Source organism: Trichechus manatus, unplaced genomic scaffold (genome assembly GCF_000243295.1).
Source record: "Trichechus manatus latirostris isolate Lorelei unplaced genomic scaffold, TriManLat1.0 scaffold00057, whole genome shotgun sequence".
NCBI lineage: Eukaryota > Metazoa > Chordata > Mammalia > Sirenia > Trichechidae > Trichechus > Trichechus manatus.
The window spans coordinates 10,882,622-10,894,276 of NW_004443993.1; the positions used below are offsets into that span (position 1 = coordinate 10,882,622).

At 50.5% G+C, this 11,655-nt stretch overlaps 2 protein-coding genes across 2 annotated transcripts in view; one reads left to right on the forward strand and one right to left on the reverse strand.

The window, feature by feature from the left end:
- MPND (MPN domain containing) overlaps positions 1-4,683 on the reverse strand; it is a 16,973-nt gene extending 12,290 nt beyond the window's left edge. Inside the window, exon 1 of the mRNA XM_012556122.2 lies at positions 4,606-4,683. Within this exon, the coding sequence (XP_012411576.1) occupies positions 4,606-4,683 (78 nt within the window). The remainder of the gene's footprint in view (positions 1-4,605) is intronic.
- Positions 4,682-11,655, forward strand: part of STAP2 (signal transducing adaptor family member 2) — a 9,245-nt gene continuing 2,271 nt past the window's right edge. The window contains exons 1-9 of the mRNA XM_004378455.2: positions 4,682-4,783; positions 7,483-7,554; positions 7,711-7,833; positions 8,977-9,033; positions 9,561-9,661; positions 10,125-10,259; positions 10,918-10,987; positions 11,093-11,195; positions 11,320-11,394. Of these exons, the coding sequence (XP_004378512.1) occupies positions 4,682-4,783; positions 7,483-7,554; positions 7,711-7,833; positions 8,977-9,033; positions 9,561-9,661; positions 10,125-10,259; positions 10,918-10,987; positions 11,093-11,195; positions 11,320-11,394 (838 nt within the window). The remainder of the gene's footprint in view (positions 4,784-7,482; positions 7,555-7,710; positions 7,834-8,976; positions 9,034-9,560; positions 9,662-10,124; positions 10,260-10,917; positions 10,988-11,092; positions 11,196-11,319; positions 11,395-11,655) is intronic.

Here is an 11,655-nt window from a genome sequence, read left to right on the forward strand (position 1 = left end):
AAATTCACAACAAAGACATCTCCAGGCACAGTTTCATTGAACAAACTGTCAAATGTATAAAGAAGAATTAACATGAATTTCACATGATCTCATCCAGAAAATTGAAGAGGTGGGAATGCTCTCCAATTCATTTTATGAAGCTAGTATTACCCTGATAGTGAAGCCAGATAAACCCACCCAGTGGTGCCACAGAAGAAAGGCCTGGTGATCTGCTTCCATAAGGACTAGCCAAGAAAACCCTATGGAGGAGTTCTACTCTATAACATATGGGATTGTATTAAAAAGAAAAACAAAAAACTGCAGACCATGTCCCCCATGAAAACATGCAAAAATCCTTAATTCTATTAGGAAATAGAATTCAGCGATGTGTAAAAGAATTATACGTCATGACCAAGTGAGGTTTATTCCGCTGATAAAAGGCTGGGTTAATATTAAAAATCAGTCAATGTAGTTGGCCATATTTAACAGGCTGGGGTAGGAAGAATAATGGTTCCAAAAAGATGCCCACATCCTAATGCCTGGGACCCGTGAATATGTTAGGCTGTGTGGCAAAGGGGATTTAAGATTGTAAATAGAGTCAAGGTTGCTAATCAGCCGACCTTAAAATAGATTATCCTGGATTATTCAGGTGGGCCCAGTGTCATCACTAAAAAAAAAAAAAAACCTGTTGCTGTGAAGTTGATTCCGACTCATGGCAACCCTATGTGTTACAGAGTAGAACTGCTCCATAGGGTTTTGTTGGCTGTAGTCTTTATGGAAGCAGATTGCCAGGCCTTTCTTCTGTGGCACAACTGGATGAGTTTGAACCATCAACCTTTATTTTAGTTTTTTAAAACACATCTATAATTTTATTTATTTTGTCATTGTTGTTGAGAATATACACAGCAAAACGTACACCAATTCAATAGTTTCTACACGGACCATTTAGTGACATGGATTACATTCTTTGAGACCATTCTCACCCTCTTTTTCTGAATTGTTCCTCCTCCAGTAACATACTGCCCCCTAAAGTTCCTATCTAATCTTTCCAGTAAAGCAATGTTTTTTTTTTTAAAGCACATTCTTTGGAACATTAGTTCTGAGGATGTTAGTACATTTTCTTCATAAAACAGGTGCTGAGACCAGATAAGAAAACACTGAACTAAACAGGTTTCTTCGTTTACTCAGAGGTTTTTTTTTTTCTATGCTTGAGTCTATTGTTGCAGCCAGTGTGTATCTTTTTTTTTAAGGTTTTTTTTAAATTGTCCTTTAGATGAAGGTTTACAGAACAAACTAGCTTCTCATTAAACAATTAGTACACATATTGTTTTGTGACATTGATTGCCAACCCCACAACATGTCAACACTCTCCCCTTTTCGACCTTGGGTTCCCCATCACCAGCTTTCCTGTCCCTCCTGCCCTCTTGTCCTTGCCCCTGGGCTGGTGCACCCCTTTAATCTTGTCTTGTTTTATGGGCCTGTCTAATCTTCAGCAGAAGGGTGAACCTCAGGAGTGACTTCATTACTGAGCTAAAAGGGTGTCCGGGGGCCATACTCTCGGGGTTTCTCCAGTCTCTGTCAGGCCAGTAAGTACGGTCTTTTTTTGTGAGTTAGAATTGTGTTCTACATTTTTCTCCAGCTCTGTCCGGGACCCTCTATTGTCATCCCTGTCAGAGCAGTTGGTGGTGGTAGCCGGGCACCATCTAGTTGTGCTGGACTCAGTCTGGTGGAGACCATGGTACTTGTGGTCCATTAGTCGTTCAAACTAATCTTTCCCTTGTGTCTTTGGTTTTCTTCATTCTCCCTTGATCCAGGCAGTGTGAGACCAGTGGAGTATCTTAGATGGCCGCTTACAAGCTTTTAAGACCTCCGATGCTATGAACTAAAGTTGAATGTAGAACATTTTCTTTATAAACTATGTTATGTCAGTTGAGCTCGATGTTCCCCAAGACCATGGCCTCCACAGCCCTCAGCCCAGTAATTTGCTCCCTCAGGGAGTTTGGACGTGTCTATGGAGCTTCCAGTGATCTTGCCTTGGACAAGCTGTGCTGGCTTCCCCAGTATTGCATACCCTCTTACCCTTCACCAGAGTGACCACTTATCTATTGTCTATTTAATGTTTTTCCATCCCCACCCCTCCCCTCCCTCGTAACCATCAAAGATTGTTACTTTTTGTGTGTAAACCTTTTCATGAGTTTATATAGTAGTGGTCTCATATGGTATTTGTCCTTTTGTGATTGACTTATTACACTCAGCATAATGCTCTCCAGATTCATCCATGTTGTGAGATGCTTCGCAGATTCATCATTGTTCTTTATCGTTGCAGTTTGTGTGCATGGACCATAGTTTGTTTATCCATTCATCTGTTGATGGGCATCTAGGTTGTTTCCATCTTTCTGCTATTGTGAACAATGCTGCAGTGAACATGAATGTGCCTATGTCTATTCGTGTGACGGCTCTTATTTCTCTAGAATATATTCCTAGGAGTGGCATTGCTGGATCATATGGTATTTCTATTTCTGCTTTTTAAGGAAGCACTATATTGTTTTCCAAAGCGGTTGTACCATTTTGCATTCCCATTAGCGGTGCAAAAGAGTTTCAATCTCCCTACAACCTCTCCAACATTTGTTATTTTCTGTTGTTTTGATTCGTGCCAGTAATGTCGGGGTGAGATGGTATCTCATTGTGGTTTTGATTTGCATTTCTCTAAGGCGAGTGATCGAGAGCATTTCCTCATATATCTGCTAGCCGCTTGAATGTCTTCTTTGGTGAAATGTGTGTTCATAGCCTTTGCCCATTTTTAAATTGGATTATTTGTCTTTTTGTTGTAGAAATGTTGGATTTTCCCGTAGATTTTAGAGAGAACTGCCAACCTTTAGGTTAGTAGTCCAGGGCAAACTGCACCATCCAGGGACCTCTGAAGTCACAAAGGTCCTTCGAATGGAAGAGAGAGACGGAAAAAGAGAGAGTGATTTTATCTGAGAAGGACTTGACCCCCACTGTTTTGAAGAGGGAGGAAGGGGGCTATGAGCCAAGGAATGTGGGCGGCCTCTAGCAGCTGGAACAGACAAGGAAATAGGTTCACCTCCAGAGCCTCAAGAAAGGACTGCAGCCCCACCAATACCTGGTTTTCAGCCCACTGAGACCTATGTAGCCCTTCTAACCTGCAGAACTATCCAGTAATAATTTGCATTGCTTTAAGCCACAACATTTGTCCTAATTTGTTAAGGTAGCAGCAGAAAACAAATACACAAGCTAGAGAAGAGACATAATCATATCCATTGATGAAGACAAAGCCTTTGACAAAATTCAACACCCGTGGAGGTTAGGGGGCCATCAGTTGGTTAATGGAGGGGGAACAGTTCAGAAAAGGAGGGTGAGAATGGTTGTACGACTTGAAGGATGTAATCCATGTCACCGAACTGTACGTGGAGAAATTGCTGAATTGCAATCTCTCAATGGCCTGACAGAGACTGGAGGAACCCCCAAAACTATGGCCCCCGGATGCTCTGTTAACCCAGAACTGAAAGCGTTTTCGAAGCCCACTCTTCAGACAAAGATTGGACAGGACTGTAAAACAAAAAATAATAGACATGAGGAGTGTGCTTCTTAGTTCAATCAGATACACGAGACCAAATGGGTGGCTCCTGTCTGGAGGCAGGATGAGAAGACAGGAAGGGACAGGAGCTGGTTGAATGGACACGGGAAACCTGGGGTGGAAAGCGGAAGGATGCTGTCACATTGTGAGAATTGCAACTCATGTCACAAAACAGTATGTGTATCAATTTTTTTTTTTTGGTCCCTCAGGGAGTTTGGATGTGTCTATGGAGCTTCCATGACCTTTCCTTGTACAAGTTGTGCTGGCTTCCCCAGCATTGTGTGTGTGTATAAATTTTTGTATGAGAAATTCACTGGAGCTGTAAACTTTCACCTAAAGCATAATTTAAGAAAAAAAAAAGGAAGCAGAAAAAAAAAATTGCTGAATTGGTGTATGTTCCTCTGGGTATATTCTCAACAACGAAAAAATAAAATAAATTTTTCAAAAAAGGGAAAAAAATCAACCTCCATTCATCATAAAAACCCTCAGCAAACTCAGAATACAGGGGTGCTACCTCAGCTTGGGGTCCCTGGGTGATGCAAACAGTGAACGCACTCGGCTGCTGACCGAAATGTTGGAGGTTCAAATCCACCCAGAGGCCCCTAGGAAGAAAGGCCTGGCATCCTACTTCCAAAAAATCAGCCATTGAAAACTCAGTGGAGCATAGTTTCACTCTGACATACATGGGGTCGCCAAGAGTTGGGGTCAACTCGGTGGCCATTGTTTTTGGATGTTTTGTCCTCCTTTCTGTCCACATCCCCTCCCTGCTCTGGCACCAGACTTCCTCTTTCTTCCCTCCAAGCATTTGCTGAGGCGGTCCCTCCACCTGGGGCTTCCTCCCTCCTGTCTCCCAGCCATCCCTCCTCCATTACATTCCTCCAGTGGGGAGCTCCCCAGGAGAGCAGAGAAGCAGGGATTTCCCTGGATCCCTGCCCTGCTGGGGCCCAGCCCCTGCCCCCGCCCAGTCCTGGCAGGGGAGAGAGCTCACAGCCTGACTGGCTGACAGAGCAGAGGAATTCCCCGGATACCTGTTTCTCTGCTTCCCGATCCAGCTGGGGCACCCACTGGAGCGAGGCGCTGGCCAAAGACTCTGGCCGGCTGGCCATGGCCTCGGCCCTGAGCCCGCCTCGGGCCCCCAAGCCCAAGGGCATCGTGCCTTTGCACTACTATGAGAACTTTCTGGAGAAGAAGGGGCCCCGAGACCGGGTAAGACATAAGACGGGCTGGGGAGCACAGGTGTGGCACCTCTGTGAGCCATGTCTCCTACCAGGCCAAGGAGGGGCCTGGATGCACCAGGACACGCATAGGGGCTGGAAAGGGATCCGTCCCTCTGTCTGTCTCTGTCTCTCTGTGTGTGTCTGTCTCTGCGTGTCTCCTCCTCAGATTTGATCTCTTTCTCTGTGTCTCTCTGCCCGTCTCCATCTGTCTGTCTCTATCTCAATCATTTATGTCTGTCTCAATCTTTGTCTGTCTGTCTGTCTCAATTATTTGTGTCTATCTCTGTCTCTCTCTCTGTCTCTGTCTCAGCCATTTGTCTATCTCATTTCTGTCTGTCCCTCTGTCTTTACCTCTCTCTCTTCACCCCTGTTTTTGTCTTTCTCTCTGCTTCAGCTCTCTTTCTGTCACTAAGATACAAACAAGACCAGGCACTTCCTCCAGGAAATGGGGAATTCTCTGAGTCCTGTCCCTCCTCCCACTGTCCCAGCCCAGAAGTGACTCCACGAACCTTGGCCACAGGGATCAAGGGGGACAGGGTGTATGTGGAGACAGTGAGTGCTGCTGGGGCACATTCGGAGGACCAGATACTGACCCTGGGACCAGTGTGTGTGTGTGTGTGTGTGTGTGTGTGTGTGTGTGCGCGCGTGCGCGTGTGTGTGCTTGGTCCCTGCTCCTCGCTTTCCCTTAATGCCCCACTTTTCCTTCCTCCCCACCCCCATACTCATCTTCTGATACAGCCTACATCGACCACTCCCTGCTTTTCCCTGCCCAGCTCCACGCCTTCCACACTTCAGTTCCCCCCACCCAGAACGCTTTGCCCTCTGCTTCCGCACCTCTGAACCCTCCCCAACCATCAAAGCATCTAGGGGCAGTAGATCTCAGTGGTTAAAAAGATCATAGCCCCCCAGTGCGAGAGACTCTGGTTCAAACCCCTGCTCCATACTGTCCTCACGCCAAGGCCTTATAAAAGTGATACTAAGTCTTTGAGCCTCAGTTTCCTCTGTTATGGAATGGGCAGAATGGGGCTGCAGCCACAGGTACAGGAGAGGGGTTGTTCTTAGCAGGCTCAGGACCTGGCTCAGAGCAAACACCAACACTTTACGTGTATGAATGCGCTGAATTCTCATGACACTTCTGCAGTTGTTAATAATCGGTTAAGGAGTTGATAATAACCGCACCATTTTATAGATGAGGAAACTGAGGCACGGAGAGCTTAAATAACTTGCCCAATGGTACATGGCTGATATATGATGAAGCAGATCTGACTTCATGAGCCAAGCGTTTAACCATATTGAGTTTAATCAGTTATTGCTGTATCCCCAGTGCCTGGAACAGTGCCTGGCATACAGTAGGCACTCTGTAAATGTTTGTTAAATGTGTATACGCGTGTCCAGATGGATACATGGATGGGTGGATGGGTGGATTGTGGATAGATTGATGGATGGATGGATGTGTGGATGGATGGAGGGATAGGTGAGTGGATGGATGGATGGATGGATGTGTGAATGTGTGAATGGGTGGATGGATGGGCAGATGGATGGATGGGCAGATGGTTGGATGGATGTGTGGATGGATGGATGAATAGATGAATGGGTGGATAGATGGATTGATGGATGGCAGCTGTCAACATAAGTACCATCCTCATTATCATTATAGTCTAATTAAAGTGGCTCCTCCTTCAGGAAGTCTTCCCAGATTTCCCCAGTTGCAGTACCTCTGTCCTCCTCTGTGATTTCATGGCCCAGACTTCGTCCCTCCCTAGGGGACCCTAGTTTCTCTTGCCTGCAGGATTTTAGTCATAAGAATGCATTTAGAACTTGATCTATTTAGAAAACAGAGACTGTGTCCCACTCATCCTTTTTTCCACAACAGAACTAGGTACAGAGTAAGTGCTTAGGGACTACTGGGTGAACAAACCCTACGATCCTACAACCTGAGCTGAACCAGCCCCTTGGACCTCCAGAGACTTAAGACATTTGGATTTTAGAACCCTGGGGGAAATCTTGAATCTGCAGAACTTCTAGTGTCCAGAACTTTGTGAAATTCAGAGACTGTAGACTCAGCATCTAGCCCAGAACCTGGCACCTAGGAGATGCCAATATATATTAATGGATGGATGGATGGGTGGATGGAAGGATGGGTGAGTGAATGGAAGGATGGGTGAGTGGATGGGTGGGGGTGTGGATGGGTGGATGGATGGATGAGTGGGTGGGTGGATGGATGGATGGATGGATGGATGGATGGAAGGACGGAAGGACAGATGGCTGGATGGATGGGTTGGTGGATGCATGGATGGGTGGGTGGATGGGTGGATGGGTGAGAGGGTGGATGGATGGAACACCATAAAGCCAGTTAGCTCAATTTAGTCCTGAACCCCACCCACTCCCACAGATTGGGAGGCTGCTTCAGGTTCCCCATTCAATCAAGGTTCCCTTCTGGGCTTTCCTTGGAGGATAACAAATCCTCCAGCTGCAGGGTCATAAGCGGAAGCGGGAGGGCCTCTGAGAAGGCAACATTTGATCAAAAACCCAAAGCAAGTGATGAAGGTACCTATGTCCAGAACTGGAGGAAGAGTATCCAGGTATAGAGAACAGTCAGTGCAAAGGCCCTGAGGTAGGGGTAAGGTTGTTGGAAGTACCTGGTTTTGCCACCTCACCTCCTTCTCTTTCTCTGCCTCTGGTCCCCAGGATTACAGGAAGTTCTGGGCAGGCCTCCAGGGTTTAACTCTTTATTTCTACAATAGCAATCGGGACTTCCAGGTAAGGATGAGAATGGGGGTTGAGGAAGTGGTTCTCCCTTGACCCCAGGGACCAAGCAGAGAATGTGGGCGGTGCAGTCAAGCTAGCAGCTGTGACTTCAGGGGGACTGAAGGGCCATGGCATGGTGTACAGACCTCCTGCCTCTGTGTCCCCCAGCACGTGGACAAGGTAGACCTGGGAGGATTTGTGAAGCTCACAGATGAGGCTCCCCGGAGGAACTTGCATGACCCTGGAATCCACTTCAGCTTGGTCCTCTGGAACCAGGAGATCAAGTTCAAGGTAAGTCCCTTGGGGGCTGCTGGAAGAAGCTCCGTCTCCATCGTGCCAACCATTGGACACACACCAGGATGGCATGGTGACCTTGGACAAGTCACTCAACCTCTCTGGGCCTCAGTTTCCTCAACTGAAAAATGGGATAATAGATATAAAAACCAAACCACACTATTGACACTGAGTCGATTCCAACTCATAGCAACCTTATGGGACAGAGTAGAACTGCCCCCATAGGGTTTCCAAGGAGCAGCTGGTGGATTCGAATTGCCCTACCTTTTGGTTAGCAGCTGAGCTCTTAACCACTGCGCCACCAGGGCTCCAATAGGTATAAAGTGCCCTGAAAAGATCTGAGCCACAAGGATCATTAGCACCAACATTCAGTCTTCCAGTAAATATTTATTGAGCACCTACTGTTTGCCAAATGCTGTTCTAGTTGCTGGGGGACACAGCAGTGAAGAAGACAATCAAAAATTCCTAGTCTAGTGGGGGAGGCGCACCATAAACAATATAAATGTTTACCATGTACAGCGTCAGATGGCGGCAAATGCCAGGGAGACAAGTGCTAGGGAAAAGGGGAAGGGGATGGGATTGCAGTGTTAAATAGTGTGATCAGGCACGGTGAGGGAGCCGCAGTGTGGATATTTGTGGAAAAGTGCTTCAGCTGAGGGAACAGCCCGTGCGAAGGCCCTGAGGCAGGACCAGGCCTGGTGAGTTAGAGGAACAGTGAGGAGGCCCATGTGGCTGGAGCGGAGTGAGCGAGAGGGAGAGAGGAGAAGGGGAAGGTAGGGAGGGGACAGGGCAGGTTGTACGGGGCCCTGTGGGCTGCAGGGAGGACTTGGGCTTTTACCCCAGTGAGGTGGGAGCCCCATGAGGGTTTAGACCATAAAAGGTTAATTTTTGGGGGTGCTCTTAGCTCCTATGCTGCAGTGTCTATGGTTAATTTTTCTATGTTAATGTAACATTAAAAATAATAATAGTTCATACTTACTAAGGACTTCATATACACAAACACCATCCTAAATCAACCTATGCTAACATTTAATCTTCAAAACTACTCTGAAACAGGAACTATTATTCCACACCCCCATTTCACAGATGAGTAGACTGAGGCTCATCTGCATGGACTCTCCTTTTCTTTCTCTCCCTTAGGTGGATAGCCTGGAGTCTAGGGAGATTTGGAAAGGCTTCATCTTGACTGTGGTGGAGGTGAGAGTGACCGCCCCCTCCCTTCCTCCCCCACAAGGACTCAGCGATCCTCTTCATTTCCATCCTTCACTCCCCAAACAACCGTCTAGAGTATAGCTCACAGGTCTCAAACTGGCGGACCATGGGCCAAGTATAGCCACAAACATTTTTTGTCTTGCCAACAAAGTGCTAAAACATTTTAAATTAGCTGCCATCGTTTAAACACCATGCGTTTTAGTCTGCATTCCTGGTTTTGCTTTTACTCTTTTATTCCCTGCTTGGCCCCTGCAGGTTACTGAGTTTGAGACCCTCGACTCTAGCATCTCCTCTGTCCCTCCTCCCCATCACCAAAGCACTCTCTTTTTTCTTCGAATCCCTTTCTGGAAGCTCTCTCTGCCCCTGAGGTCTCAGGCGGCTCTGGAGCCCCCAGACCCAGGTTCCCATTCCAGTTCCTCACTCTGGCCTCAGTTTACCCCTCTGTGACATGGGCACAGCCTGCCCGTCCCCTGATGGCTGGGCGCAGTCGCTATGTCCCGATCTCCTCTCAGCTCCGTGTCCCATCCAACCTGACCCTGCTGCCCGGACACCTGTACATGATGGCGGAGGCCCGGGACAAAGAGGAGGCGCGCCGAGCTCTCGAGAAGCCCTCGTGAGTGGCCTGCCTGGCCTGAGGGGATGGGGATGGGGGCAGAGTGTGGGGTGTGGGGCTGGGGTGGTCAGTGAGCAGGGCCACTCGGAGTTGGGTCTAGGGTTGAAGACAGGACTGCATCCGGGCTGGGGCGGGGTGAGGTCCCACGCTGAGGGCAGAAAAGCCTCTCAGGAGGCGAGTCCAGGTACTTGTGGGTGGGGCTGGGTCTCCGGGAATGGATCTAGATGCCTAGAGGTGGGGCTGGGTTCCCAGGGGCTGGTCTAGGTTCTTTGTGGGGGCTGTCTGGGGCGGGAGGAGGCGGGATTATGGCGGGGCTGGGTCTCCAGAGGCGGAGCCTGGACTGGGGGCAGGACAAGTTCTCAGGGTGGGGTGGGCCATGTGCATGGGGCCGGGTCATGTGTCGCGTGGGCGGGGCCTCCAGAGGCGGGACCTGTCTCCGAGTGGGTGACGCGACCTGCTGCAGGTGCTTCTTGAAGGCGAGCCGACTGGAGGCGCAGCTACTCCTGGAGCGCTACCCAGAGTGCGGGAACCTGTTGCTGCGGCCCAGCGGGGGCGGCGCCGGCGGCGTGTCGGTCACTACCCGCCAGATGCTCAACGGGTGCGCAAGGACGGCGACGGAGCCCTGAGTGGGAGGCGTGGTCAACCATGGGGCGTGGTCAGAGACAGGAGCGAAGCCGGCCCTGAAAGCTAGTCAGCCTGTGGGCGGAGTCAGATGGTGAGGGGCAGGTCCTGGGGGCGGAGCCAGAGCCCTTCTCTGGGAATGGGGTCCAGAGTCACATCCAGGGGACAGAATCAACCCTATAAGCGGAGTCCTGACCAGGGTCTTCCTTGGTGGCTGAATAAGTCTCTAGTCGGAGCCACATTGGGAGTGGTGTCAGAGCCTGGGGCTAGATTTTAACGTGGGGAGAATTCAGAACTCGGGTGGGGCGAATCTTGGGGGTGGAGCCAGTCGGGCCTGATCCTCCCTGGGGGCAGGGCCAGGATACGAGGCGGGGTTTTCTCGGGGGGTGGAGTCAGTCGAGGGCTGTTCCTGCTGGGCGGGGTCAACGCATGGGGCGGGGCCTTCCTTGGGGGTGGAGTCAGTAGGGCCTGGTCCTCCTGGGCGGGGTCAGGACTCGGGGCAGGGCTTCCCCTGGGGGTGGAGTCAGTCGGGACTGTTCCTCAGTGGGCGGGGTCAGGACACGGGGCAGGGCCCTCCCAAGGGTCAGACTGCGAGCCTGAGCCTAGTCCCCGCTCGTCTCCTCTTGGCCTCGCAGCTCGCCGGTGATCCGGCATTACAGGGTGAAGCACGAGGGGCCCACGTACGTGATCGACGTGGAGGAGCCGGTGAGCCATGGGCCTGGTCGGGACCCGGGAGGCTAAACGGACTGGTGAGGCACCCCCACCCCGCCCATTTCCCGCTTCCTGACCGCGCCCCCCACCCGCCCCCAGTTCTCCTGCCTGTCACTGGACGCCGTGGTCAGCTATTTCGTGACGCACACCAATAAGGAGCTGGTGCCCTTCCTGCTGGACGAGGACTACGAGAAGGTGCTAGGTGGGTTGCAGCCTCGGGGAGCTGGGGGCCCAGTCCGCGCCACTCCCGCCCCCGCCCCGACGGGGATCCCCTTGGGCTAGGCCCCGGCCACCGCGCCCCCTCCAGGCCGCCCTCTCTGTTCCAGGATACGTGGAGGCGGATAAAGAGAACGGCGAGAGTGTGTGGGTGGCGCCCTCGGCCCCCACAGCCCCCGGCCCAGGTGATGCCCCTTCCCCCAGGCCAGGGCGGCTGGGGCAGAATAGAGGAGGGGTTGGGGCCCACATCTAGCTATACCCGTCAGTGAGCACGTAGGCATATCGTGTGCCCGACCTTGAACCCAGAGATGCAGGAACCCGGAAATTACCCGGACTCTGCCCCCAGGTCGGTGAGGGGGGCAGAGCCGGACAAGACACTCCTAACACAGTGGGATCAAACCTGGGGCTGGGGGGTGGTGGCGGCTAGAGTTGGAGAGAAGCAGGGG